Source organism: Athalia rosae, chromosome 2 (assembly GCF_917208135.1).
Source record: "Athalia rosae chromosome 2, iyAthRosa1.1, whole genome shotgun sequence".
In the NCBI taxonomy this organism is placed as follows: domain Eukaryota; kingdom Metazoa; phylum Arthropoda; class Insecta; order Hymenoptera; family Athaliidae; genus Athalia; species Athalia rosae.
This window is the reverse complement of record NC_064027.1, coordinates 7445335-7472102: the sequence shown is the minus strand read 5'-3', so window position 1 is coordinate 7472102 and position 26768 is coordinate 7445335. Positions and strand designations below refer to the sequence as shown.

Below are 26768 nucleotides of genomic sequence, written 5' to 3'. Positions count from 1 at the left end.
AGGTACAGATATAGAGGTGTATAAGAGAACACAGCGGCACAGAAATTCGTAGTGGAACGTAACGCAGTGAATCTATACTGCGGAAGTGCAGCGGGAGAAAATTGGTGCGAAAATGCATTCGTTTGGGGTTTGGTATATTAAACATTTCCCCGATGCCAGATTTCGCAGTACTCGCGATTTACGTTTCGCTCTATCGAGACTCCGAGACGTTCCCCCCAACCGTGATGGCTGCAGCCCCGTGGTGCAGTCTTCGCGAACAATTCCACGTTACGTACTACAATCATATTCGAGCAATATATCGTAGTAGACGTAGACGTGCACTCCGTCTACCGCTGCACGCATAGAGCACACCGCGACCGCGAACGATTCACGTAGAACGGAGCGTCGAAAATTAATTTTCCTCAAATTAAATCTCGGGAGCTTTTGCCTCTAACTTGAAACTTATGTTAGACATGTTGTGCCCGAGTGGTGCGAGCTTCTTGGCGTCGGTTCATAATTCCTTAAAAGTCACGCAAGACTGTACATACACGTATATCCCTCTGTGTGAATAAAAAAATCTTGTACCAAAAACAAATGCAAAGAAGGAGATTTTTAATATACAGATTATGATAAAAATATTACAACATGAAGTTCGCCGCGATGATGAAAAGCGAGCAAAAAATGAATCATATTTTTAATTGGGTTTAATATGCTTTTCTTACGTATTTTGTCCTCCGGAACACGAATCCGTAGATCAAATTCAACTACGAACCTAATTTATGAATAAAATCCATGGCCACGGAATCACGTATTCAAAATTTCAATGCATCATCAAATTACGATCATTCGTTCTCGAGGTACGACGGGAAACGTGATGGCGGGTTACGTAGCCCGAGATTTCATATTTTAGCGGGCTGGACTTGAGCGCTCTCTATCTCGTTCGTCTTTCTACCGCTTCGCGGCGTATCGCCTCGCGTCTTACGCTCCCACCACGCTGAGCTTTCTCACACCAAAATCCATATGTAAAAAACATTGGGCAAATGCAGTCCGCGCGGAGTTCGGTGGCAAGCTCCGGCTCACCCAATCAAAAAGAAGTTCGCATCACCCAATGAGACTTCCTATTTTTACAGGTGCTTCGGGCATCTTGACCGACGGCACGTGCCGGATTATAAACATAATTTATAGCTTTTTAATAGTTCAAGAGGTGTGAAATCACAGTCCTTGTTTTTTTTCTTGCTCCCATTGTGAGCAGGTGTCAGACGAGCTGTCATCACCTGATTAAGATCTTGTTCACACCTCATAAATTACCCCTTTCATCCACCTGATCGGCGGCATCCCTTTGCGGCATTTCTGCGAATTCTAAGCAACCGCAAGCCATATAAGAGAGTATATATGTATAAATTCAGTATTTAAATGGTTCAGGGTACACCCAGCGAGTTCATTTCTGTCCATGAGGCCATACTGAAGCTTAAGACTTCTAGTACAGAAACAGAGGCACCGAGTGTACATCGAAAAAAAAAAATTCCAACTAAATTTGATTGATTAATTGATTGATTATTTTTTCAAAAAACGAGTGGGTGACCTCAAAATATCAAGTAAAAAATTTTTTCCACCAAATGATCACTCGATCGATTGCATGAGTAGATGATTTTGGCTTTCAGATTTGGATTCCTGAGCTTATTATATGTGAGATTACTCTTGAAGAACCGATAAAAGAATTCGATTTTTGAGCAAAAAATAAACGACTCTTTTAATTAAGTTTAATACAATTTTCTCATGTATTTTGATCTCAGGAATCCGAATCTGGGATGAAAATTGATCTATCTCTAAAATTGACCGAGTTTTCGCCAAATTTCAGCTTTTTGGGGTCAAAAATAAAAAATTGATTTTTTAATCTATCTTGATGTAATTTGAGCTCAGGAATACGAATCCAGAAGAAAAATTGATCTATCTTCGAAAATGACCGAGTTATTCCCATTTTTTCGCGATTTGTGGCATAAATTTGAGGATATCTTGAAGGGAAAAAATCGTAGCTCAATTTGGACAACGGATTCGTGTTCCTGGGGTCAAAATACGTAAGAAAAGTGCCATACGATCAATTTTGAAAAATAAAAATTTTTGGTCAAAATTTGAAAAAATCGTAAGGGGTACCCCTTGGAAAAATCTCGAATTTTGACCAAAAATTTTTATTTTTTAAAATTGATCGTATGGCACTTTTCTAATGTATTTTGACCTCAGGAACACGGATCCGTTGTCCAAATTGAGCTACGATTTTTTCCCTTCAAGATATCCTCAAATTTATGCCACAAATCGCGAAAAAATGGGAATAACTCGGTCATTTTTGCAGATAGACCAATTTTTCTTCCGGATTCGGATTCCTGCGCTCAAATTACATCAAGATAGACTAAAAAATCAATTTTTTATTTTTGACCCCAAAAAGCTAAAAATTAGCGATAACTCGGTCAATTTTAGAGATAGGTCAATTTTTCTTTCAAATTCGAATTCCTGAGGTCAAAATACGTCAGAAAAGCATATTAAACCCAATTAAAACAATGATTTATTTTTTGCTCAAAAATCGAATTTTTTCTTGGTTCTTTAAGAGTAATCTCGATATCATCAGCTCTAAAATCCAAATCTAAAAGCCTCATGCTCATGCAATCGATTGAGTAATCATCAATTATTCGCTGTTGGGAGCAGAAAAATTATTAAACATATCGATTGGTTTTAGTCGTAGACCCACTTTGATTCGTCGCAATCCATGCATGGGTCGAAATATTCGAACTTCTCAATTCACCAGCGAACCCGAGCTTTGCTGGAGTCAGCGTAGCCAGCAGCGTAGCGCTTTGTTGTGAGACGTCACCTTCGAGGCTGAGGAGAGGTGACGCCCCACAACAAACCGCGCGCCCGTGGCTACCTGACTCCAGCAAAGCTCGGGCTCCTCGTAGACCGAGAAGATTTTTCCAAGGGGTACCCCTTACGATTTTTTTGAATTTTGGCCAAAAATTTTTATTACCCAAAATTGATCGTATGGCACTTTTCTCATGTTAAAAATTAATATTACTACAATATTCCAGTACTCAAAAAATCTACTCTGTTGTTTTTTTTCACACTTTCATAACGGGGGGAAAAAATTAATTACGGTTTTCTGAAGGAAAGGTAGCAAGAGGCATGTACAGGTATGTTGTATCTCTTTCCCCGCACGCGAAACATTGAATCCCCCTGCAGAGTTGGAACTTTGATACGATGATCAGATTAAATGGCGCGAAATAACTCTCCCTAAGACATTCATAGAGACTCTTGGTCCTACGGTACAACTAGAGCGACAACAGATTCAGCTGGAACGGAAACTGTATCGAAAAAATTCGATCTTTCGGCGATTGAGAAGCTGGTCTCAAAATAAGATAGATCAGATATCCGATCTTCGACAATCTACGGAAGCATAACGCGCCCTAGACTTATCTACGTATTTCTTTTTTATCCACTTACGAGCAAGACCAGCACAAGCCTCCTAAGCCCGTTAAAATATTTTTCTTTTCCTTCATTAAAGCAGCCGGAGATATAAAGAGTTTGACAAATCGTCAAAGCGACTAAAAAACGACGAAGGTAAAACGATGCTCCTGCAGGTAATCAGCTTACCGTAAAAGTATGCCGTAATCGCGAAGTACCCGCGCCAGATAATGAACGGAGCTCATCTAAATGTGGTAGGATATCTCGCCCGCGGACGCTGCTAGAAAATTACAAAAAACACAGAAAGAGAAAAAAAAAAAACGAAAAGAAAAGAAAAAAAAAACAAGTGAGTCATCCGCAGGTATAGCATCTGTACACGTATATACCCACTTACCACGCGTACATACATCTCCGAAATATAGGTGGCCCCTGCACCGCTTCGGGGCAAAAGAGCGAGAAGAGGATATGGAAGAGCGGGGGTCGCATCGCGTCTCGTTAATTGAACTGAGGGTGCGATCTCGTGAACGACCAAGGGATTCAACCATGAGCCAAGCATAGCTATACTTATACATGTACAGAGGTATGTATGTATGTACGTGTATACCATACCTATATAGGCAAGAGGAGAAAATGAACGCTATAGTCGTCCACCGCAGAATTGCCCCAATCTCGCCACGCTGGCCTAAAATGTGAGGTCCGGAATCCTGTCGCACTCGTAGAAGACCTCAGAGGTCCGAGAAAACGTCCTCCTTCGTTACATCCGTGCGGCGCTGTTTTATGTGTACCTCTCCTCCGTGTACCTGTACGGGTGTACGTAAAAGGGTATGTGTAGATACGTGTGCTATACTTTGCCTCGCTTTGTCTCGTTTCGAACCTTAATACGTCGGCGGTCGGCCAGACGACAGACCGACGCTGGAAAGCTCGAGACAATCGAAACCGGTGACGCGTTACTTCAAACTTTTATTGACAGCCCTATCAAATAAAGGATCCCCACGCGCCGTTTACTTTTGGCACTGTTGACCTGCACGAATGTAACATACATTATACGCGAAATGTGCTAGTTATCTATTGAAAAGGTTCAAATTTTTTCCAACCCACACAACGTGTGATATCGTTGATTCGTTCTTGAGAATTTTGAAAAATTTACGTCGCGTCTCACCATGTTGTTGCAAAGTTCAAAAAGCTATTCGTCGGTGAGAATAAAATAAACATGAAAAAACGATTCTGAATTTCTCGACAAACGATAGTTTTGAAATGGCCTTTGTCGAGTAGAAATAGCATACTGTCGCTTTGGAAATAAGTCAAAGCACAACGCTCTTTGTAATTAATATTTCCATGGAAATTGCGACGTCGTAGGGCTTATAAAAGTAGCTGTGTACAGCTATTATTTACTAGATCGGAACACGGATTAGATAAACAAATATAGATTCACATCATTAAAACTTTCTATGTGGTAACATTTTTAATTAATCAACTAACAAGACTGACGTCGTTTTCACGTCTTTAGATAAGATGTTAGAACAGAATTGAAAAAGAAAAAAAAAACCGACTCAAAACTACTCTTCCCTCGACTTCGCTAATTGTATCACATGATTATTATACGTGAAGTTTGAAAAAATCCATTTTACTTTCATTCACATTACACTTTACTTTCACTTGAACGAGGGGGTTGCGCCCATTTTAAGAGTCGATTCTTAAATCGTCGTTTACAAAGTTCCTCCACATAGGTAGATACAGAGCGAATATATATCCATTGATGGTCCATTAGCGAAATGACCACGTACGATTCTACCGATCCGCGTTTACTTCGTGCGATAGAGTCTGCAATGGATATATACGTTACACGCCGATTCGGTACACAACGGTTTTAACTGTCCCTATAACGTAAGTTTAATACAAGTAATGGACGGACGCGTTCGAAAATCACTTGGAAGTTAATGTATATTTTTCAGCAGGGAAACCGGTAAACGTAAACAACCGTTGAAGGGGTACGATCGTAACAGGCTGCACTTGTCTCGGGTTTATGCTAAGGGACAAAACAGCCGAAACCCGAAAAATACCTACCTTTTGACCTTTTGAACTCGATCCTCGCTAAATCCGGCCCTTCCACCGAATTAACTTCGAACAAATCTCCAAACTGCCCCGTTCATTTCACGCCATCGGACAAAAACAATAATATCGTTCGCGAATCTGGTTGATTTGAATTTCAGGGAAACTTTTCGACCTGACGTTCAATTTTTTTTAAATTCAAGCTCAGCCGTTCCCTGAATAGCCAGATGACCAAGTCTGTGTTTGCAGTAACTGCTCTATGACCTATTAATTCTATCTACGCGTGCCCGATAACGATTTTATTTGCACGCACAATGTTTGAAGAACCTCTCGAGGGCGGACTTTGAAGGATTCTAGATACACGTATCTTCACAACATGCTAACAATAAGAGAATCAAACAGATAGTGAGCTGTTCCACATAGATATACGCGTATGCAGTCAAGATTAGTTCGATATTTGTATTTACTTGTATTTCCAAACACGATGACATTATGCACTTGGAAGGTGGATCCTCGTATCGTTATGTTATACGTCCACTCCATAATCTAATTGTAAGTTACGGAAACGTGTTAATCCAGACCTCCAACGGCGCGGATAATCAGCTCACAGACCTGCGTCAGATTATAAATATCGTGCAACAATTGAATTTTGGAAAATTGGAAATTCGCAATCGGAAAATTCAAAGAGAAAAAAAAAATTACGAACTACAAAAGCTCGACCGCGTTAGATACCTGAACGTGTTCCGGAGTGGACAATGCATAGCTAACGGCATTCGCGACATCCTCGGGGTTCAGCGCTGACAGGGTTTTGAGCCGGTCCGGAGAGATGACCGAAACTCCATTAGGACTGAATAATTCCGTACTCACGTAACCTGGACTGACGCTCTGAAATCAGTGACATTTTTCGCGATAAGATAAACACGATTAAAACGCGTCAATTGTATTTCAACGATAAGCATACTCACCGTGATTTTGATTTTCGTTCCTGCTAGGACAAGTTCCTTTCTCGTCACTTCCGTCATAGCTGTAACCGCAAACTTGCTGCTCGGATACAAGGATACGATGTTATTCGGCGGTCCTATGAAGTGACCCAATACGCTGTTGGAAAATCGAACAATGATTTAATGACTCAAGTTCCGTCGATTGTGAGCAGTTTTTTTTTTTTATCTTTTTCACTCTGTAACCTGTTAATGTTGAAAATGTGACCCGCGACTTCGCGTTCCTTCATGGAGCGCACAGCCTCCCTCGTCGCGATGGCGACAGCCAGCACATTCACATCCAAGATACGTTTGAAGCCTTCCGTTTCTCCGTCTGAAAACAATTAACGAATTGCGTAAGATATTTGAAAAAAAAAAAAAAAAAAAAACTTCAACATTAAAAGCGAAAGGCAAAATTTCGTAAATTTCAATCACCGGTGAGTGATCCGGCCACGAACAATCCGGCGTTATTAACGAGGACATCCACACCGCCGAGGTTTTCCTTTATCCATCGGAAGACCTCGAGGATATCTTCCTCCTTGGTGACGTCGCACTTCCTCACGTGCAGTTTCCCTTTGAATCCCTCGAGTTTTTTATTTATTTCTTCGACTTTTTCCACTCGCCTGGCCACTCCGACGACCTGAAGACCATCTCTGACCAGATTCTCAGTTATCGCAGCACCGATTCCAGAGCTGGCTCCAGTTACCAGCGCGACCTTCCCGACCCAACGTTCCATCTTTTCTAAATTTGATCTTCGTCGGTTTCTTGTCACTCGAAGCAGTTTCTATTAACTACTAACTGAGAATATCGTCGCTTTTACTTTTATAGGTGTAACAGTGAGGAGGTCTGGTGAAGCGAAAAGTATGTTGTTGGTAATCACATGAAGTTACGTAATTAAGTGCGATAGCAAAACAAAGAATCATTCTATAATTGTTCGTTCAAGATCATAGTCCGTTCCATTTGAAAAATCCAGTGGGGGGTGGGGGGGAGGGGGTGTCGTTTGAGTAGACAATCAGTAGCTGACTCATCACCGCTGACGAATTATCGAGGCCACGCCACCGATCGAACATAGGTGATAGATTTGTATAAACGCAAGATTACGTTATGTACTCGGGATTGACAACGATGAACCCTGAAAATCCCATCTCATTCGGTTGATCCTTGATTCCAGAAGAAAATTAATCTGTGCCAAATGGGTGAACCTATTCCAGTTTCTCCTATATTTGCAGGGTAGAAACTGGATGAGGGGCTGATTTGACATAAATTACAATTATTTTTTGAAGAACCGCTTAGATTAAACTACAGCGCAGTCTCGGGAGATTCAATAATATTAAAGGACCATGTTGAATAACGGAAAGAAGGGACTGTTGGCGTAGGACAATAACAATTTCTCTCGTTACTATCCGTCGTTTTGTATGGAAATTCATGGGACGGGAAATGAGAGGAGAATGAAAACGAAAACGTAGTGAAATGGTAATGGAGGAAATCATAAAAAACACTCGTACGCAATCGTAATGAACTTTTGCCAAGGGCAAAGGGAGGAAGGGGCGATGATACTTTGAAAACGAAAAACTGCTCTCGTGATGTATATTAAAATACAATCGTTAATGATGATACACAAAATTAACGATAGCTATATCGCCTTGTCCAAATTCAGTCGTGACGTTGCGCGCACGCATACTACACAGATTTATAAATGTGTGTGCGATATAGAAGCTACGAAGATTAACCGCGCCATCGACCGTTCAATTCGATTACGTTTAAAATTACCTTCGATTGAATCGTTTTTCCAATTAAAATTAGTGCAACGTCGAGGTGATTGGAGTAATTTGCCGTCGGGTACGCGTGTGGCGGATACCCTCGCGCGTAAAAACACGAAATCGTGGGGTGCCGAAATAATCCCGAAATCATGGAGGGCAAATTTTTGTGGAATAAAATACTCGGAACTTTCGCTGCGCGGAGAAGTAGGTATACTGTTTATACGATATTATATATGCATTATACATACCTATCTAAGGAGCAAAATTCTCCCCGGCAGACAAAGACGCTTTCCGGCGAGCGTAGATATATTTTAAAGACGTTTAAATTCAAAGCAAAGCCTCGAGCAGCGCGCAACGCGACGTGTGCAACCCCCGCAAGAACACGAGCATTATTAGCCAATTTAGCATATTCCTGTAGTTACACTTTTATATTAAATATGGTCGTGTATAGTAGGAAGAGTTTTGCGAGTTCTCTGCATACATCTGAATACAAATACCCACGCGTTATTCGTCGACACCTGGCACCTCCACAATTTTACGCCACCCGCCGTGGCGTAACCAGACCAAACATTTTTCTTTTCCCCTTGCAACCCCATTACACATAGGTAACTCGTCACAAATTTCCACCAATCGATTCGGGCATTATAACATACGAATCTTGAAATGTAATTTATATCGAAGCGCCGCTCATGTTGGCTGCAGAATCCCAGCTGAATTCTAGAAATATCCAGTTTCACACGGCAAAACTGTCCCCGCTAAATTCGTAGTTTTCCGGAGGAGATGGTACGGGTGGAGGATCTACGGAAACAGGCGTCGGAACATCGCCAAGTTCCAGAAGTCTCAATCTCACCTCCATGTCGACGATCATATCGACGTCCATGTGAAACGCGGGGCTGTAAACCTGTCGTCCTGTAAATAAGCAAAAAATCGTTGCGGTTTCACTAAGCCTCACGAATGGATGAATTGTTTTTTTTTCGGTAATGAGTCATCACCTAGCAGTGCGGTGAGTCCGTCGGTCCACAAATTGTAAATCTCCTTAGTCGGTGCTATGAAGTCGAGAGAACCGCCCTCGTGAAGTAAAGAAAAAAAAGTCTTATCCTCCGAGTATTTCCTGCCCTTGGCATGTGGACATCTCTTCCCTGTCGCCAATCCCGTCGCGGAAGCCAAGCTGATCCTCTTCTGCAAGTTTGAGTACGGGTGACTATCGGAATCCCAATCACCGTAGATCAGGACTCGCTCGTCGTCGGAGAGATGAACGAACCACCAATTCTTTGCTTTCTAATGTCAATAGCGATAAATCAGAAGTAACGTATTAGCTTTTGAAAAAAAAAAAACTGCGGAATCAATAGACACTGAAATTTCGGTCGAGTTCCTCACCTGCGCTTTCAGAGTATCTAACTGTTTCGAAAATTTATTTCCAGCCTTCAGAGCGTTCAATCTTTGCACCGTCACCAACTTCACAGCTCTGGGTCTGATTTGATTTTTGAGCTCAACGATAGCTGGGTGAGTCAACAAAAGTTTTTCGAATTTTTCCTGCTGCTCAGTAGACCATATTTCTTGTATCTTTTGAGCGGAAATTTCTTTCAACTGTTCGGCTAAAGCGGACAAAGTCGTTGGTCGTACCGCTAAAGCTTCTTTTAGCTGTCGATGAAGAACTCGAAGTGCTACGATGTGATCCTCTGGCTCTCGAGTCTTCAAATCCCTGATGGTTTTTCCCAATGTCCACATGGCGTGGCAGAATAATTCCTCGAAAAACGGATCTCTCGCGCTAAAAAATAGAGGTGAATATCTCCGGGACGTCCTTCCATGGCCTGAACCTACCCTCAGCACCGAGCAAAGGACCTCGACCACGTCCTGAGCGACGTGATTCAGGTCGGAAAGAAGTTCAGCCTCTTCTTTAGCTTGTAAGTAACTGTCGTTATACCGTTGTGAGAAATATTCAAGGCAATCCAAGGTCAATCGGCTGACTAGAGCGTTATTTGAATCCGTTAACACCGAGAAGTACCGTTTCAGAGTGGGGGGAGGTTTTGGCGAGGGTAGAGGTAAAGAGGGCATATAAATTTGAGAAACGTCGTCCAAACTGATGGTAGAACTTTGTCTGCTGAGAATCGGGGACATCGGTGGTAATTCACTAGCATCGAGAACCGTGTCGGTACTCATTCTTCGCCAAGAGAAAGACACGGGCGATTTGCCATTCTCAAGATTATTTTCAACGAACGTCTTCTGACTCTGTCCCAGTATTGAATTTAAAAGTACAGTCTGTAGGACGTGAAGCTGATGGGCCAAATCGTCGCCGGGGACACGTTGTCCCGATCCAAGAACATGCCGAAAGATTATTTGCCTCCATACGGGTTCTGAAAGTGATTTCAAGTCCTCGTCACGTCGCGATGATTCTGAAGAGAGTAACAACGCGTTAACAAATCCTATAACGGCCAGTTGAACTCCGGGTGTCCTTCCTCTGACCAATGTCAGGATCTCGGTCGTCGTCAGAGTGGCTCGTAAAAGTTTTCCGTGATCGGGATCGCTTTTAGCAAGAATTAAACATCCGATGAGCAGCGCTTCCCCCAGGGCTTCGCTCTCACCCGGACCGGCAATCTCTGCGACGACCCTGTCCAGACCCACGTGACAAAGACTTTCAAGGTGACCATGTTGCAGGGACAGTCTGAGACAGGCCAATGCTGACGTGGTTTCGCCGACGGCTGCAGCTTTGAGATTGTCCACGATTATAGATGGACCACCGACCTGAACGAAGCACCTGGAAAATTCTGGATCTTCGCAGGCGTTCGCGAGTTTCTCAAAGGCAGATCTACGCCTGGGTCCCCGTTCTTGGGTAATTATTTCCAAGAGAAGACGGACGGTCGTTGTAGCTGAGAATACCAATCTCAGTTCTGTACCATCGAGGACCTTAGAAATTAATACTGGGGTGACGTAGCGGTTTGCTATCGCAGGGCTATTCGCCTTTGGTGACGGTCTCGCTATTTGAAGTGCATACTTGTGAGACTCTCCTGCCAAACCGTGACTCGTGCACAGATCCGCTACTATCTCATCCAGCGGTAAACTGCGATCCATTTTCACCAATGTCTGACCACTGCCGATGGCCACAGCTACGGAGACGATCGAGTCCGGCATTTTTCACGATAGTTTTCTCCTGAATGTTCAAAACTGTTGATATGTGAAAGACAATAGCGATGATTCATCAGAAATTAGAGTTCAATATCTGACCTCGGATGGCCTGCACGCGTAGAAAGCGTTCACTGTTTGATTAACGTTAGTCGAGAATTAATTTTTTCTTTCATCGATTGCCGAGTTACACCAATTACTATTCCGTCGAATTTAAGACCGCTACAATATATTTTAATACTGAGAGATTGTCTTTCGCGGGGCTACAATCAACATACATATAATACAGAGTTTAAATAATAATGAAAATAACTATATATGTACACAATATCACTGCACAATCCGCAGGAATAATTAATTATCGCGAGCAATAGAATTATCCTCGTGAGTTATAAATTGTTCTGAATTTCTTTTTTAATTCGTTTATGGCTGATAGTCAATTTCACACAGACTTCTGTCTGTTGTTCACATCCACCGATAGCCACACCTGCAACCTCGCCGAAGGCCGATTACTAGCTGTTATCGTTCGACTGATAACTCAGCGCGGATGGGCAATGAGTCGAGTGATAATGTAGTGGGGGAGAGATAAGTGATAATGACGCATAATGATGTTCTGGTAACGCAATTGCCCGCCTCTACGGAAGTCAGCAATGATGCAGCGCTTGCGAGATGCACGTGAATGATTTTCAATTCTTCCGAAATAGGTAGGTCAAATTGAACGATATTGTTTAAGTTCACTTTTATCTTTACCTCATGTATTCTCGGTGATGAAATTTCCGGATTTCCGGGAATGCTTAATGCTCTCGTGATGGGAATTGGGAATGTTCTACAGTAAAAATTACAAGTTAAAAACAATATTTTGTAATTAGAATAATTAAGAACACTTTATTTACTCTAGAAACTCTGATGAGATAAAAAAAATTATTGAAATTTGTTTTACTGTGGATACATGGATACACGGTAAAGCGAATACATAGTAGATTTTTGTTAGGGTTACAATAGATTTAACCCTTGTCCTTGATGAAAATCACATAAGTCATACCTATTCTGAGGTTTAATTAATTCATAGCATCGGTTACTCGAACTCTGAAATTATATAAAATATCACTGATTCTTACGTCGGGCATGGATTTAGTGCTTTTCAAAACTATTTCGACTATCACCCATAAGAATTCGGAGATTGGGGTCACAGAACAAAAATTCCAAAACTCCGAATAGGCATTCAATACAGAGATCAATCCATCCATTTGCACTGTTCGGGTTCCAATGTAGTCGTAACCAAATGTATTAGCCTTTACAAATGAAAATGCTAACTTCGTTCGAAAATTGATATAGAAATGATATCAAAATTCAAGACGTAACTAGAATTCTACAAAAATGAGTAAGTATAATTTGAATACAAACTCCCAAACTCTTATATAGATTCAGAAATATCATGATAGGATTCTTATCATAAATTTTACACGTCTAAGATTGCCCCACTTAAGAATTGCTAATTGATTGAAATCATTTACACTTGATTTTAGACTTAAAAAATTTTTGTAATATCGTTATTGGCTAGTAGGTGGTGATCCACTATTGTCATATTGGCTTTTGTTTTTCAGCAGATAACCAGCTAAGAAGTTTATGGGGTCTGGTGGCCTTTCCTTGGCAAGACTCGATAATGCCTGAAGCAAAATTGGTACCACAGTTTGATCCAAATACTGCCTAGTTGGAAGTGATTGAACTTCTACACGAGACTTTTTCTGGGGTACACCTGTCAAATCTGGATCTTTTTCCATGGCTATGATTTTCTGAAATTAAAAGATATAGTCACATTAGAATACACTTACCCATTCATGTCTTGATTAACTTGATGAACATTGTGTTATGCCTATTCGACTCCAACAGATAATTATACTGTTGTACAGGTATTATGGTGAAAATTCAATGATCAACTTCAACTTTGAGCCGGCGTTTGTACGTCTTTATAAATCTAATGATCATAATTTTGAGGTTATTCTTACGTGGGCTGCCTCTGATTCTACATCGCTGATAGGTAGAGTTGATGCTGATTCGTACCGTTTCTCATTTGTGGTTTCTAAAAAAATAAAAGACATTACAAGTTAACGTTGAAATAAGTTACCAATTTTAACGTACATCTAATTAATTTCAAAAGATACAACTGTATAACATATATACACGTACCACCACTCGACGCCATGATACAAACAAAACTGCTGCCAAGACCTCAACAGTTTGGCTTCAAAGCTCTAGGCATTGATTGGGCGTTGACTGAAGATTGGTGAAATCGGTGACCAATACCAATCTTCGTTGACTGAAACTTCAGTCGTTGACTGATGATTGGTATCTTCAGTCGTTGACTGATGATTGGTATCTTCAGTCAACGCTTCAGTCAACGGTCGATTGAAGAACCATTCAACAGGTATAACAATTCTTGGTTAACTGCAAAACCGGTCGATGGCAAAAACACAATGCTAGGGGGAAACGAGGCGGGAAACAGAATGAGACTACCAAACCTACGAATTCAGACCGAATTCGCCAACACTGTGCAACCAAGTTTCAGTCAACGTGAGACCACCATCCGCGGAGAAGCAGAATATCGTGGTGAGACTTAACAAAAACCGAAAGTAGTAGCATAGATATATTAAGTAGTGCCTGATTCCTATAAAGTATCATCTCATCTCACGAGTACGTGAAAGTACTTCAACGTTGATTTCAATGAACTAGAATGAATCGCACAAAATTCATATCGAAAAAGATGTGGAAAATTACGATCTGCACAACTCAACGTATTCAGAAGCCGGCACACAGCGTGTAAGTAGTTGCTTCAGTTTATTAGTCAACCAGAAGATATCGTATTTTTCGGAATGACTTAACAATAAGTCAGAAGTCCTTTTGTTCTTCTCTGTACATGGAGAGGTCATCTGAGCTATACAATTTCAGAATGGATATAATTATCAATAGAAATTTTTTATGTATTATTTATTTAACGTAAAATTAGATACTACAACTTTGGTACAAAAACATAAAAGAGTGGCACTGGAGAGACACTAATTATTCTGATCGGATTGTTGAATAGCTAAAAACGTGAAAAACATTGGTTCCTCAGTTTTTGTTCTGTATGAAAACTTACAGTATGTCGAATACGGAAACTGAATTATGTGTGACATGGAACATATAGTTGACAATAACGAAAACCTCCAAAATGCAAGCACATACAAAACCTCTGCGCAAATCAAAGTCATAGGTTGTTAATAATGATTATTTTACACAAAAAATTTAACATTTAAAATCGTACACCTATTTTCCCCTTCGGAAAAAATTGTGCATGAAAGCACTATAAGCAGCTTAAATTAAGCTATATGAGTGACTGTATCTTAATGTATTATAACATTAATTCTTAGGCTTACAATATTGGGAACTGAACGAAATTATCCGGTAACACAGCTAGACGTTATGTATTCATGTGTACTTCCGTAACATCCCCATACCTAGAATGTTACTTATTATTACCATTGTGTATTATAGTATTGTGATTATTTATATCATTATTAGGATTAAACTTTAAACGTGATAAGCGACAAGCTTCTGCGTGTTAGTAGGTCATATTATGTAGCTTAGATATATAACTCTATCCGGATGTGCAATATGCAACACATACACGATACACAAAAATTTGCGCAACGATTAAATCACATCAATGAGTAAAGCATTGTTAGACTCAGCCAAATTGAGAAAATCCTGCTACAGATCTGATCGTTGAATCAATTTCACATTCCTAAAGCACCATACTGGAAATAGACTTGTACCTTGCCATGTGAAATTTTTCCTCGTCAAATTCTGCATCAAAAGACATGGGGCCGGTCCTACACCAACGTAAACGAGACACCTACGATATCTAAGGACAGTAGTATAATAAATACAATCATAGTATGAGATTCGTACCATATTCTTATACTAATAATAGTACCCTCTCGCGACCATCTGTCCTACTTAAGTCCTATCTAAGTTTAATCATTAATTAATCACTTACGCTTTTAATATCATCATCAAATTACAATTAATTAGCAATATATATAGTATAGTAGGTATGGGTAATAGATTAAATAGGATGGTTACCAATATAGTAGTATGTTTTCCAACAGTGGATTAGGTTTCTTTTTGATAGGTAATTAATAAGTTCCGATACATATGCAATTAGGAAATTAGGTAATGTAGTGATAATAATTATAATAGTTCACGAGTGCAGGCGCATCGCTTTTGCCATGCGTCTATCGTCAAAATTATCATCAATCATTGGAGACACAACCTTCGTTACGAAATTATAAATTGTTTGCCAACATGCGGCAGTGTGGCACAACCTCGACTCAGAACGAGAAACTAGCTTTCCCTATTAATCCTAAGGCTTGCGAACTTTTGGATGTTCATAAAACGACACATTATCTACGTTCGAGGATATTATTTATCGTAAATCCCGGATACCACGAACTCTTTATAGAATACGTTTGATTTTGTGCTATCAATTTGTATATTATTAATTATTCTTCTTTTTTCATTTCCCCATCGATAAATCTTTGACCATGAATTTGAAACAAATAATCAAAATCACACACAAGTGCGTATGCATGCATAAATTTGAAATCGAATGCATAAAGCTGGCAGTAGAAGAGATAATAGTATAAAATGGTAATATGCGAAAGGAAAGATTTCAGACACGAGTAATGGAATCATCAATGAATCACAGCACTCAAAATTGTTCAACGTTTTTCATCTTGGTTGGTGAGAAATATTGAATAGAAAAATAGTTACGAGTAAAACGTTTAAACCCGCAAAATGTCGCATTCCCTGAATATCAGAGAAACTATACATATCGTTGATTATTTTTCTTTTATGCATTGTCGGCGACGTCAATTAAACCCGAAGTAATTTAATGTGTCATTTCTCTTCAATCGGAAACATTCCAAAAGTTCATGATCCAAAACTAGTACTGCTATTAAATCACTTCACGCATCAATTTTGCGTAATTTCGTTTTATCATGAAACACCATATAGCATGTAATCGAAAGAGAATTTCAAAGATGTTTGCCATTATCATCTATATTAGATTATAAAGTAATTTAATCCTTATGTGATAATCAAATCTAGCTAACCGCAATGGCAATAATTTAAAGTCGTTGCAATTGGACTGACAACACTAGGGAAGTAGTATGTTTGGTATTTGTTTGCATATTCATGAGTGTGCCGCATACACTGAATATAGGCTCTTGACTTCTCCGTAGTCGTTGGTAGTAGAAGATTTACAAATTACACTGCCACAGTATCGTAGGGTGTGAGGAGTCCGCCGTGGCTACCGGGGGGGCCGCTGGTTTGCCTGCCGGTAGCTTCGTTTCTGTAATTCGAATATTTCATAAAAATAACAGTAACGTCATTTTGTAATCTAGTAACAATCTGCTATCCATCAATTATGATTTTCATGATATGATGAGCAATGAATCACATCTGTGAAAAGCAGATGATCTCAATTAATGCGTGCCATTAATTGATCTTGCGGTGTATATATGAAATTCGAACAGTATGAAAATGAGCGAATGAATTTGATGTCATTTGGGCACAACTATGTTTTCTAATGCAATGAATTTTTAATCTGAGCATTGCTGAACATATGACGCTAAGCTACTTTCAATTCAAATGTATGACTTTGGAATTCTAATGGATGATTATTGCCTACCGGTAAACAGCAGATCTGTATCAAAGTAAGGATGATAATATATTTTTTGCATAGAAAAATAATTACTAAAACTTTCTACAGGCGATGACAAACAATTTCGTGCAGTAACTATAAATCTAATGTAAGTTGTATGAAATAGCATGTTAATCACGTATACTAGCGACATTTTTAGTTACACGTAAAGAGTGTGTTCGGAAATCATTTCGATTTTTGTTATCAGTTCTATTTAGCTTGAAAGCTTGAACGATCATAGAGTAAAGTTTTTAAATGAGAGTTTCGATTATCAGAATACACTCAACGAGTAAGAAAAACACTTACGGTTTCCTGCATAAAGAGTCATGAAACAAGAGAAGTTCAGGATATGTTAAACATGATAGGGCTCCCAGGGTCATCCACAGATCGATTATGCACACACGCATACAAAATAACAAACTTTTAAAAAGTGCTCGATAACTTTTGCGTAGCTCAATAATTCTCGCGCTATTTTTTTACATTGATTCTTAGATAATCCATGACAAACTATGAACTCTCACATTCACGAGTGCTTGAATTCAGAGCATAATTAAATAGTGTATTGGAATAATTCTTAGTGCCAGGGTAATTTCATGCCAATTTAGTCATTTTTTATAAATAGGTATGTTTTTAGAATCTTTTGTTGTGATGCGTATGCTGTATGGGAAATTCATCTATAAAAAGAAGGGCAGTATCCAAACTTCGAAGTTAATTTCTATTAGTTGAATAGTTAATGATGATTTTTGAGCAGTTCCATGTATGTGCAATAATTTTTTGATCAAGTATTCTGAGGAGTTTATGAAAATTTATTTTCGAATCAGAAATATTTGTAATGCTCATTCGCTAATTAGCCAAAAGTCATTCATTCGTAACTCCAATCATTCGCGCTACTGACCTCTCTATGAGTTTTCTCATCTCCTCGGTGGTCATGCCATCCTTGTTGCGAGCATTCACTGAAATAGAAAAACACACAAACGAATTGACACAACGGTTACTACGACACATAACATGCTCCGAGACTGGAAATGAGCTACGCGTATCTCTGCTAAGTCTGCTGGAGAGAAACGCAGCAGCCTCTGCTACAACATGCAAACCCGACCAATCATCCTGTAAGATTCAGATTCAGTTATTCGAAAGTTGTTAATAACATATCTCTTGACTCATAAGATTTAAGAACCGTCTAGAACGTATCTATCACAATTGTTAGTAACCATTATTGAGAGTGTGACAAAGTTGGAAAATAATTCCGTGTGTCTTGACGCGATAATTCACAAACAGCAATATTTGCTCCTGTTAATCACATAACAAACAACACAGGCCAAGAATTTGAATACGAAGAAAAACAATTAATCAGATAGTCATTTAATCAAGTGGAGAGTTTGTTGGTAATGTTCAGGAGTTGATTTCCTCTGAATCTTACGGATTTCCGGTTTTCTGGGCCTAGTAGTCATGTCTCGTGTCGTCCTTTCAATTTAGTAGTACTGACCGCCATAATTGCGGTTGACCATTTGATCACGATCGCATTCTGCTTCGCTAATCTCGTTGCTTTCTTTGCTATCGTTAAAGCTGGAGTTGTTTGGGTCGTGGTTTCTTGGGGGTGGTGGTGGAGGTTCAGGGGAACCAGACATTGGCAGGTTGCGAGCAGATCCCACACTGCGGCGTCCGACAGATCCACGTGATCCGTAATGATCATAAGGGGCACCGTATTGACCGTATTGAGAACCATATTGATCTTCTTCAGGAGCACAGTTAGCAGGGTCGTCATACTCGGGCGAGAACATATTGTGAGGTCCACCACCTTGAGAGGGAACGCGGGAGTAACGACCGTTTTGACGAGGCTGTTGCAATGAAAAAGATTATATTAACTCACGCCAATCTGAACATGGTGGCTAAACATTTTCAAACCGTACGCTCATTCAGAAATTTACTGAAATTGGTTTACTCGTAATATTTCTCAGCCATTCTCGAACAAAACGATTCTCACCATTGACTGAGATCCAGATCTGCTATGGGCGGATGCATTGGTAGGATGACTAGAGGGAGGTCCCATAGTACCAGAATGTCCATTACCAGGATGAGGGAATGTTTGGAACTGCATGGCTTTGCTTGGATCCATTTCTTCGCGGAAACCTAACAGATGGAAGGTAGCATACGGGCAGATCTCATCCTCCATGCCTGAAATCATTTTTACAGGGTAGATGCTGCTTTTAATATTGTGGTGATGACAAATTTATAAACCAGCTGCCCTCCGCAGATGTAGGCATACCAGACAGGTATTGGTAGGGCGTATACCATCCTTCGAATGCTGATTAAATATTGCACATTGAGTTTCAAGACGAAGAATTTTCGATATACTTACAGTATACGAGAACATTTCTAACATCTTATAACAAAATGGTTACGATTATTAAGACGCACATAAGTGCGTAACCGCATACACGGATAACAATGATATAGGTACACGTATATCGTATATAATCTATTAATTATGTCACGTGCCATGCTTGACATGCTACTACGATCAGTGCAATTACGATTTTTATTTATTGATTGGAATCAAATAAGTATTGCAGCTAATCTCTTGTCCGATATCTATTTTAAGACTTTGATTGCGTGATGAACATATGCGATCCGTTTAATTAATTAAATAATTAATGAAATGAAGCAAACTGAAATAAGAGCCGTTGATATCGGAATATGGCGCCTGAATAAAAGGGTAGCCGTGATGAGAAAAGGTAAAGATTAATACAAGAAACTATCCCTATCATGCAGACGTGCGGACATTGAGACTTTGTGGAAAAACTAACACTGAACATGGAGAACTTACATTACGACGCTGTATGACCTCCACCGTTTGTTCAGATTTGTTTTAAGGTCTTTGGGATGATTTTATAATGTTTTTATGAGTAGAGTGAGAATTGTGTAGTCAACGAATAATAACGATTTCAATAATCAACTCGAATCCACATATCGTGTATTTACAATTTATGTACTTTGCAAACTTTTATAATTCTGTGAATTATCGTCAAACGATTCCGAAGGATCACTACTAGTTTCCGGTAATTTTTCATGAATGCTTTGTTTTAGAAGTTGTATAAGGTTCTACCGAAAAGGCGTTTGGACCAATGAATATAACAAGACTCGATAAAAAGGCTTTAGGCCAATTTGTATGCAGTTAGACAAATTTAAACAATCAAACAGATTTCTTGGAGTAAATATGGAAATTAAGAATAATACCATACATAATGTGCAATGTATTGTAAATGAATGAATGATGACAGGCGAAGTGTGTCTCGTATATACCAACCTCTGTGTGGTAGCCCTTCGGCACTGCCCATATGGGGAGGTGGTGGGCATCTTCTATTTGGTGCACAATGACTCAATTCTTCGTACATGTGTCTTCTTGGATCCCAAGTTGAATGACTTCTCAGAGAACCTGTCCCACCTGTCGAACAAATACTACAAAGATGTTCTACCACTGTTGCCTACCAAGCACTTCGATTAAATTCATTCATAATTTCGTAAAATTTTTTGTTGTATGCCCAGGTATTTCGCCAAAGGTGAAAGGTGTATAGCAATCAGCATCTGTTCATTTAGTAGAAATCCTAGACATCTCTAATATTCAATGACATTTTTGAGGAAACAGAAATGAACGTCTCCATTTTCAATGAAGTATCTGATGTTGAGTAAGCGATCTGCTGCCGATTATAGTTGAAAATTTTTAAACTTGATTTATTGTACTTGGTACGCAAAGTGCCTGAAGCTTAAAATGAAATGAAATTCGAATGTGCTCCGAGGTAGCAGTAATATCCTTGGGATACGGCAAATAATAAAAAGCGATAATCAATAATGAGAAATATGCCGATGCATGCGCCGTTAAACGAGTGACACCGATAGTGTTTTAGGAAATGATTCGTCGTGCCAATGCGACAACACCTAGATGAAGTTGTTAGTCAAAGTGTTGGCAGGTATGGCTTACTTATCACTGTACCTCGCTTGATACGATCACAAGTATTGTAGTTTGAGCCAGGGACAGGTGGTAGCTTGCGATTCGGTGGAGCGATGTAACCGAGTTCATCGCGAAGATCTGGCCTGCGTTTGTCCAAAGTAGCACCAACGACTCCAGTTTGTTGGTAAACGACGTCATCTAGAAAGTAATATCTATGTAGTTAATGAAAAACGCTTTTGAAAGAAGCCGGTAGAAAATACTCAACAATTCACAATTTTCGTATTTGATCGTATATAAAATCGAATTTGAAAATATGGAAATAACTCGATAAATTAACACAACGGTCGAGCATTGTTAACATTTTCATACACTTTTTCAAAATATGTGTAAATTCTCTTTCTGTAGGATAATATGTTCAGATAATCTTCTCTATGAATGTTAAATGCTGACGTTTTTAGTATTTAACAGCGTTCTCAGTAGTGTAAAAAGAGTGATGAACCGATTAATGGAAAATGAAGCTTCGGGTAGAGTAAATCATTTCATGTTATAAATATAGGCGTGTGACTGACGTAACACAAATACGATTTGTTTTATGGATAGAAATGAATAGCATAGATTCGGGTATAATATTACCCATTAGCAAGATCGTGATCACAATACATTTATAGCCAAAAATTCTAATGAATGGGTTACTGGCACTTTTCTACATTTTATTTCGGATTATAAAATGCAAGGTGTAGCAAAAAGCTTGCTAATGTGTAATTTGAGTGTTATAAATAATGATAAAAAAACTTGTATACATTGTCCCTCGTAATATTTCTCGTCGGCTGATGAGATACCTCGCAGCCGTGTCTGTTCAGGCCCACGAGTTCTCCTCGATAATGCGACACAAATGACAACTATTCCGACAATAATGACAACGACAGTCGCCGCAACGGGGACGACAACGTTAACATCCAGCCAATTCGGAAGCCATGGGAAATACCTTCTTACATCGGTATTCTCTGGTCCACCATTTCGAACAGGTGGTGCGATTGTACCTGTTTCAGAAATTACAACAATAGTTTTTTTTCCCACTAACCCTTGTCACTGCCATGCCCTTTGCCTTTAAGCACACAAATCACGATAACGGCGACAATTATGACCAGAATCGCAGCAACTACTGGTACGACCAGATTCAAATTTGCCATTAGCATTTTCATTGGGTCCTCATCATTAATACCGCCGTTAACATCAGGAAGTTCGCGGGCTGGGGCAATGGTGCCTGGAACAAAAAATATTTTTTTTCTCAACTTTTTAACTCAAGTCCAGCCACCACAGCACCGACCCGATATTTTATCAAATAAACGATCAAACTAATACGAGTATGGACAGAATTTCTACGTTATGTCTACGAATAATCTCGTACCCAGGAGACAAAAAGTATGAATGTAACAAGGTGATTTGTAATAGCTTATAGGTAAAGTCTTGGCTCTCTATTATTTCTATGGCATACATATCCGTGTGCAATTCTAATGATAAATAGAGTTAATAACGCACCACCAGTTACAGTAAGAGTAGCAAACTCGTATTCGGCAACAGCGAATCCAGCATTGTTGTGGGCAGTAACACGGAGATGATACCAATTCGCGGGATCCAAATCCAGCACTACGAAATTGCCACCTGGCTTAACATTATTAGAAACTTGATTCCATTCCTGCTGAAGCCTGCAAATGGAAAACGTTCATAAATTAAAACTGATTCATGAGAATTAAAAAATCCTCTATTACTGTGTTTCCTTAATGCGATTTGTAATCGTATTATCAATTAAATAATTCGTTCCGAAGATGCTACTAAATTCAAAACACGCAATGAATCTTACTTCTTTTTGTGTTCAACGACAAAGTACAGCATAGGACACCCTCCATCAGACCAAGCACTCAGATGCAGTGTTATGCTGTTAGTCGAAACTTCGATAAATCTAGCAGCCTCGGGTATGATTGGTTTCGAGCCCTTGGTTCGTGTGTTTAAAATATCTGATGGATCTCCAGTTCCAATACTAGTAAAGTGGATTTTCGGAATTTTTATTTATGAATTAAGAGTAAAATGATTGTTACTGAGATAGGAAATAGTAAACTAACCCGTTATAGGCTGTAACGTAAATCTGATATCTCGATCCACACCATAGACTTTCCAAAGTGTATTTTTGAGCCGTCGAGCTAACTTGGAGCGTTTCCCAATCTCCGAATTCAGGTTTGTAGTGAATAGTATACCCGTGAAGAGGGGCATTATCGGTGGGGTGCGGTCTTAGCTTCATTGTTAATGTATTTGTAGTTGTAGCTGTGAGTGTGACTTGCGGTGAGTGAGGCGGAGCTGAAGTGTGAAAATCAAATAATGATTACACAGTAGTTTTAGTAAAATGATACTTTTCATTCTATGGTCTCGATATTTTTTAATTTTATCATCTCATGTATACCGCGAGAGTAAAATGATTATCTTCCAATCATTGCTTACCATGAACTACTAGTTGATGAGTTACAGTATCATGGCCAAATGAATTTTCAACATGACAAGAATATTCTCCGGCATCAGCTCTGTCTACTTCTTTTATAAATAGAGATCCTTCTGGTAATTGTCTCAATCGGTCACTGGGCTGTAAGGTTGCACCACGTACTTTCCATGTAACTTCAGGAGCAGGAACACCGACAGCAAGACAGGGTAGTTTTACATCCTCTTTGTATGTTGCCGTAAATTTATCATCGAACGAGGCAATTTTGGCTGGAACTAAAGGAACCACAAATTATGTCTCACTCAGAAATTAGATTTCCACGTTAAAGGAATGAAAATATGATGAAAATGAAACTTGCCACGAGCACTGGGAGATAGCGTGACAATCTTTGATGCTTGACCTTCTCCAATATTCGTACTTGCAGTTACCCAAAAATCATATCTATATTGTTTGTCTAGTCCAGATGCTTCATGCGTTAGTTGGTTTGGCGAAACTTTTTGAGTAGTTGGTTCTTCCGCATTTTCAGCTTTAGCATAAATAGTGTATTGGGAAATCACTCCATTTGGTTGGCTTGGTGGACGCCACGAAACAAGAATTGACTCGGCCGACATTACCAGAGCCTTGATGGCAACAGGTGCTTCAGGCGCTAATAAAAGAGGAACAAATAATTAATTCATTCCTAGTGAAAATTCATCTTTTTTTTTTTGATGAATTAAAATTATTATTCTTCGTGTTTGTTTCATAAATGTTGTGACAACACATCAAAATTCAACCTACCATCTTGTTCGGTTTGACAATGAATTGGTGCAGACTTAACACCATCGCCTCCAGAAGTGAAAGCAAGGACGTGCATACTGTAGTTAGTGTATTTCTTCAATCCACTCAAAATAGTTTCGCTTGAGGATGTTATCTTGGTATCCTTGGAGTTTTCATCATACCAGGTGTCCGAAGGTCCATATATTACCTATTTTAACAAGTAAAATACAGAAGATTACTCCAGGAAACGTTCACATATTAATCGATAATATTACGGACCGACATACGCGTAGTGACAATACAAAAAAATATAAAACTACCTTATATCCTGTGATTACGCCATTAGCTGCACTGAGTGGGGGAGATACCCAAGAAACTCTGACAGTTTGGGCCGTGAGAGTTGTGCAAGTTGTGTCATGGGGTGGTTGTTCAGGGACACCTTCAGCAGTGTGTTGTCTGCGCTCTTCACTCATAGGTCCAGCTCCCACTTTATTGAACGCTTGAACGACAACGCTATATTGAGTATATGTTTTCAAGTTCATAATTTGCAAATGATGTTCCTTTCCATCTTCTTTTGAGAATTCAACAGTTTCAAACATGAATGGTTTGTCGGCTGATGAGAGTTTGTAACCAACGTAGTAACCCAGGATTTCACCGTTCCAATCTTCTCGTGGAGGTGGTTTCCATGTCACCTGAGAAAAGTTATGGAACTTTTTTTAGTACCCCATTCAATGAGTCAAATTTTTTTTTTCGCGTCAGCCTATGTACTAAGATTTTATCCTCGATATAAAATTTTTCCGGATTATTAAAAAAAAGATCTACCTTCAAGGTGTGTTGATCAAGGGCATCAACCCTCACTGAGCTTGGTGGACCTGAGGGAGCTTCTTCAGCCGTGATAATGGTGACTGTGTCTGATGGATCTGACGCACCAATTTCATTTTCCGCTACAATACGGAGATGATATGTGGTTGCGGGTCTCAAGTTAAAGACGCCAGCTACATTTTGTTGGGAACCAGGCACTAGAACTTTGTCAATATCATTTTCCCAAGATCCCTTGCTGATTTTGTATTCAATGAGATAACGTTTTATCGGGCTGTTGCCATCATAGGGAGCCGCCCACGATAACTGAACCGAACGGCCGGATTTGTCTAAAACTTTCAAGCCGTACGGCACCTCTGGAACCTCTGTAATAAATGAATGCAGCTTTCAAATATGATGTTTAGTTTTCTGAAAATAATTCACTTCCTCTTCTATGATATTCCAACTGTTGCACGAGACTTGTGCTTACACACACCTTGTACGATCATATTGATGCTAGTGTCATCACTTCCGAAAGCGTTTGTAGCGACGCAAGTAAATAGTGCTGAATCAGTTCTTTCGGTTCTTTTAATGCTCAAATCTGACAGAACGCCATTCGCTAATATTTCTTCACGAATTGTGTATCGGGCATCGCTTTTTGGATCAAGTCTTTTGGTATTCATGTTCCACAAAATTCCAATAGGTTTTTCGCCTTGTGCTTCACACTGTAAAACAGCAGGTTCTCCACGACGAGCTGTTTGGTTGCGGAGTTTAATCTCAAATTGGGGTGGTGCTGAAATGTAAAAGCAAGTTAAAAGTCAAGAACTCAATTTCAGAATTGATGCTCTGACTCAAGTTTCTGGAATCAAACCTGCAAGTATTGATATGCACTTGCACGCTGGATAATCTCAGCGACCGCAAAATAATCCATACCTTGAACTGAGATAAGAATGACGGCAGACAATCCAGCTCCAATACCATTCACAGCCTCGCACAAGTAATATCCTTCGTTCGTTTTCTGAATATTATTAATGGACAAGGTGCCATCCTCAATGCTAATATCAGGGTTACTTAATTTCAAATCCTTGTAATCGCCAGGGGTATCTCCTGCAATGTGTACGACAAAAATTTAATACTTTGGTACAAAGCTTCACATATTGTTCGAGGAAGATACATTTGTCAAAAAAATAGTAGCATACCAGCAGCCCGTTTCCATGTTACTTGGGGCCTGGGGAAACCATCGGCTTTACACTCCACTCTTGCATCTGAGCCTTGAGCAAATGCCTTATCGGTTGGCTCAAGAATCCAGCGTGGTGGCACTAAAGAATATAGTTGGTTAATCGAAATGTTCTTTTGGCTAACATCAACTATAGAGCGAGTTACCTCGTGCCTTTGACAACAAATAGCAACTTTACGATTGATACATAACGACATCATTTTCAAAAAATCCGAAATGTCTTGAGACAGATTGGAAAGAATGGATTTACTGTTTACAAGTAGTGAGTTCAACGACTTTATCTCTATCACATCGAATCGTGAATGGACATCACAACGTAATATTTTCTGACTCATGCATATGAAAATTATATTTGTTCGCATAGATTATTTCTTTTTTTTTTACATGAATTATTATACATTAAGACAAAGACCGTAATTGACTCGAATCTACAACAAGGCACGAGATACCGATTGAATCATGCGT

General features: G+C 39.5%; 4 protein-coding genes across 43 annotated transcripts in view; all 4 read right to left on the bottom strand.

The window, feature by feature from the left end:
* Nucleotides 1-5034: 5034 nt before the first annotated feature.
* LOC105684572 (farnesol dehydrogenase-like) lies at nt 5035-7882 on the bottom strand. Of its 3 annotated transcripts, XR_007277141.1 has the most exons (7): nt 6888-7882; nt 6660-6786; nt 6441-6573; nt 6208-6360; nt 5943-6087; nt 5491-5854; nt 5035-5247 (listed from the first exon to the last, which is right to left on the bottom strand). XR_007277141.1 is itself a non-coding variant. In XM_012398028.3 (5 exons), exons 1-5 carry the CDS (start codon nt 7186-7188, stop codon nt 6046-6048), a joined length of 756 nt encoding a protein of 251 aa, XP_012253451.2. In that variant the 5' UTR covers nt 7189-7882; the 3' UTR covers nt 5921-6045. The 3 variants fall into 3 exon arrangements, 1 of the variants encoding a protein (XP_012253451.2); XR_007277140.1 differs by lacking the exon at nt 5491-5854; XM_012398028.3 differs by lacking the exons at nt 5035-5247; nt 5491-5854 and having other exon boundaries at nt 5921-6087.
* Nucleotides 7883-8025: 143 nt separating this feature from the next.
* LOC105684692 (engulfment and cell motility protein 1-like) lies at nt 8026-11995 on the bottom strand. The gene is made up of 3 exons (XM_012398253.3): nt 9590-11995; nt 9205-9490; nt 8026-9121 (listed from the first exon to the last, which is right to left on the bottom strand). Exons 1-3 carry the CDS (start codon nt 11339-11341, stop codon nt 8946-8948), a joined length of 2214 nt encoding a protein of 737 aa, XP_012253676.2. The 5' UTR covers nt 11342-11995; the 3' UTR covers nt 8026-8945.
* Nucleotides 11996-12194: 199 nt separating this feature from the next.
* On the bottom strand, nt 12195-13674 carry LOC105684584 (protein dpy-30 homolog). Its single transcript, XM_012398046.3, has 3 exons — nt 13520-13674; nt 13339-13412; nt 12195-13125 (listed from the first exon to the last, which is right to left on the bottom strand). Exons 1-3 carry the CDS (start codon nt 13533-13535, stop codon nt 12883-12885), a joined length of 333 nt encoding a protein of 110 aa, XP_012253469.2. The 5' UTR covers nt 13536-13674; the 3' UTR covers nt 12195-12882.
* Nucleotides 13675-16221: 2547 nt separating this feature from the next.
* The window catches only part of LOC105684601 (Down syndrome cell adhesion molecule-like protein Dscam2), a 61937-nt gene continuing 51390 nt past the window's right edge, over nt 16222-26768 (bottom strand). For 29 of the 38 annotated variants that reach the window (XM_048650751.1, XM_048650749.1, XM_048650750.1 and 26 more), the window contains 19 exons: nt 26266-26385; nt 26000-26173; nt 25563-25859; nt 25091-25452; nt 24589-24960; nt 24290-24476; nt 23871-24158; nt 23518-23787; nt 23145-23376; nt 22886-23062; nt 22564-22730; nt 21825-22064; nt 21055-21222; nt 20383-20520; nt 19060-19250; nt 18562-18913; nt 17971-18028; nt 17382-17387; nt 16222-16724 (listed from right to left, as the gene is read on the bottom strand). In XM_048650751.1, the coding sequence (XP_048506708.1) occupies nt 16640-16724; nt 17382-17387; nt 17971-18028; nt 18562-18913; nt 19060-19250; nt 20383-20520; nt 21055-21222; nt 21825-22064; nt 22564-22730; nt 22886-23062; nt 23145-23376; nt 23518-23787; nt 23871-24158; nt 24290-24476; nt 24589-24960; nt 25091-25452; nt 25563-25859; nt 26000-26173; nt 26266-26385 (3884 nt within the window). In that variant the 3' untranslated portion in view covers nt 16222-16639. Of the gene's footprint in view, nt 16725-17381; nt 17388-17970; nt 18029-18561; nt 18914-19059; nt 19251-20382; nt 20521-21054; nt 21223-21824; nt 22065-22105; nt 22289-22563; nt 22731-22885; nt 23063-23144; nt 23377-23517; nt 23788-23870; nt 24159-24289; nt 24477-24588; nt 24961-25090; nt 25453-25562; nt 25860-25999; nt 26174-26265; nt 26386-26768 lie in introns of all 38 variants that reach the window. The other 9 variants (XM_020851582.2, XM_048650753.1, XM_048650759.1 and 6 more) reach the window with 1 other exon arrangement.

Coding starts and splice junctions, on each gene's coding strand:
- LOC105684572 (XM_012398028.3), bottom strand. CDS start 7,188: ATGGAACGTTGGGTCGGGAAGGTCGCGCTGGTAACTGGAGCCAGCTCT. Junction 6,787..6,887: donor CGTGGCCGGATCACTCACCG/GTGATTGAAATT, acceptor AATTGTTTTCAG/ACGGAGAAACGGAAGGCTTC. Junction 6,574..6,659: donor CACATTTTCAACATTAACAG/GTTACAGAGTGA, acceptor ATTTTCCAACAG/CGTATTGGGTCACTTCATAG.
- LOC105684692 (XM_012398253.3), bottom strand. CDS start 11,341: ATGCCGGACTCGATCGTCTCCGTAGCTGTGGCCATCGGCAGTGGTCAG. Junction 9,491..9,589: donor TAGATACTCTGAAAGCGCAG/GTGAGGAACTCG, acceptor TATTGACATTAG/AAAGCAAAGAATTGGTGGTT. Junction 9,122..9,204: donor CGGACTCACCGCACTGCTAG/GTGATGACTCAT, acceptor GCTTATTTACAG/GACGACAGGTTTACAGCCCC.
- LOC105684584 (XM_012398046.3), bottom strand. Junction 13,126..13,338: donor TAGAATCAGAGGCAGCCCAC/GTAAGAATAACC, acceptor TTTTAATTTCAG/AAAATCATAGCCATGGAAAA.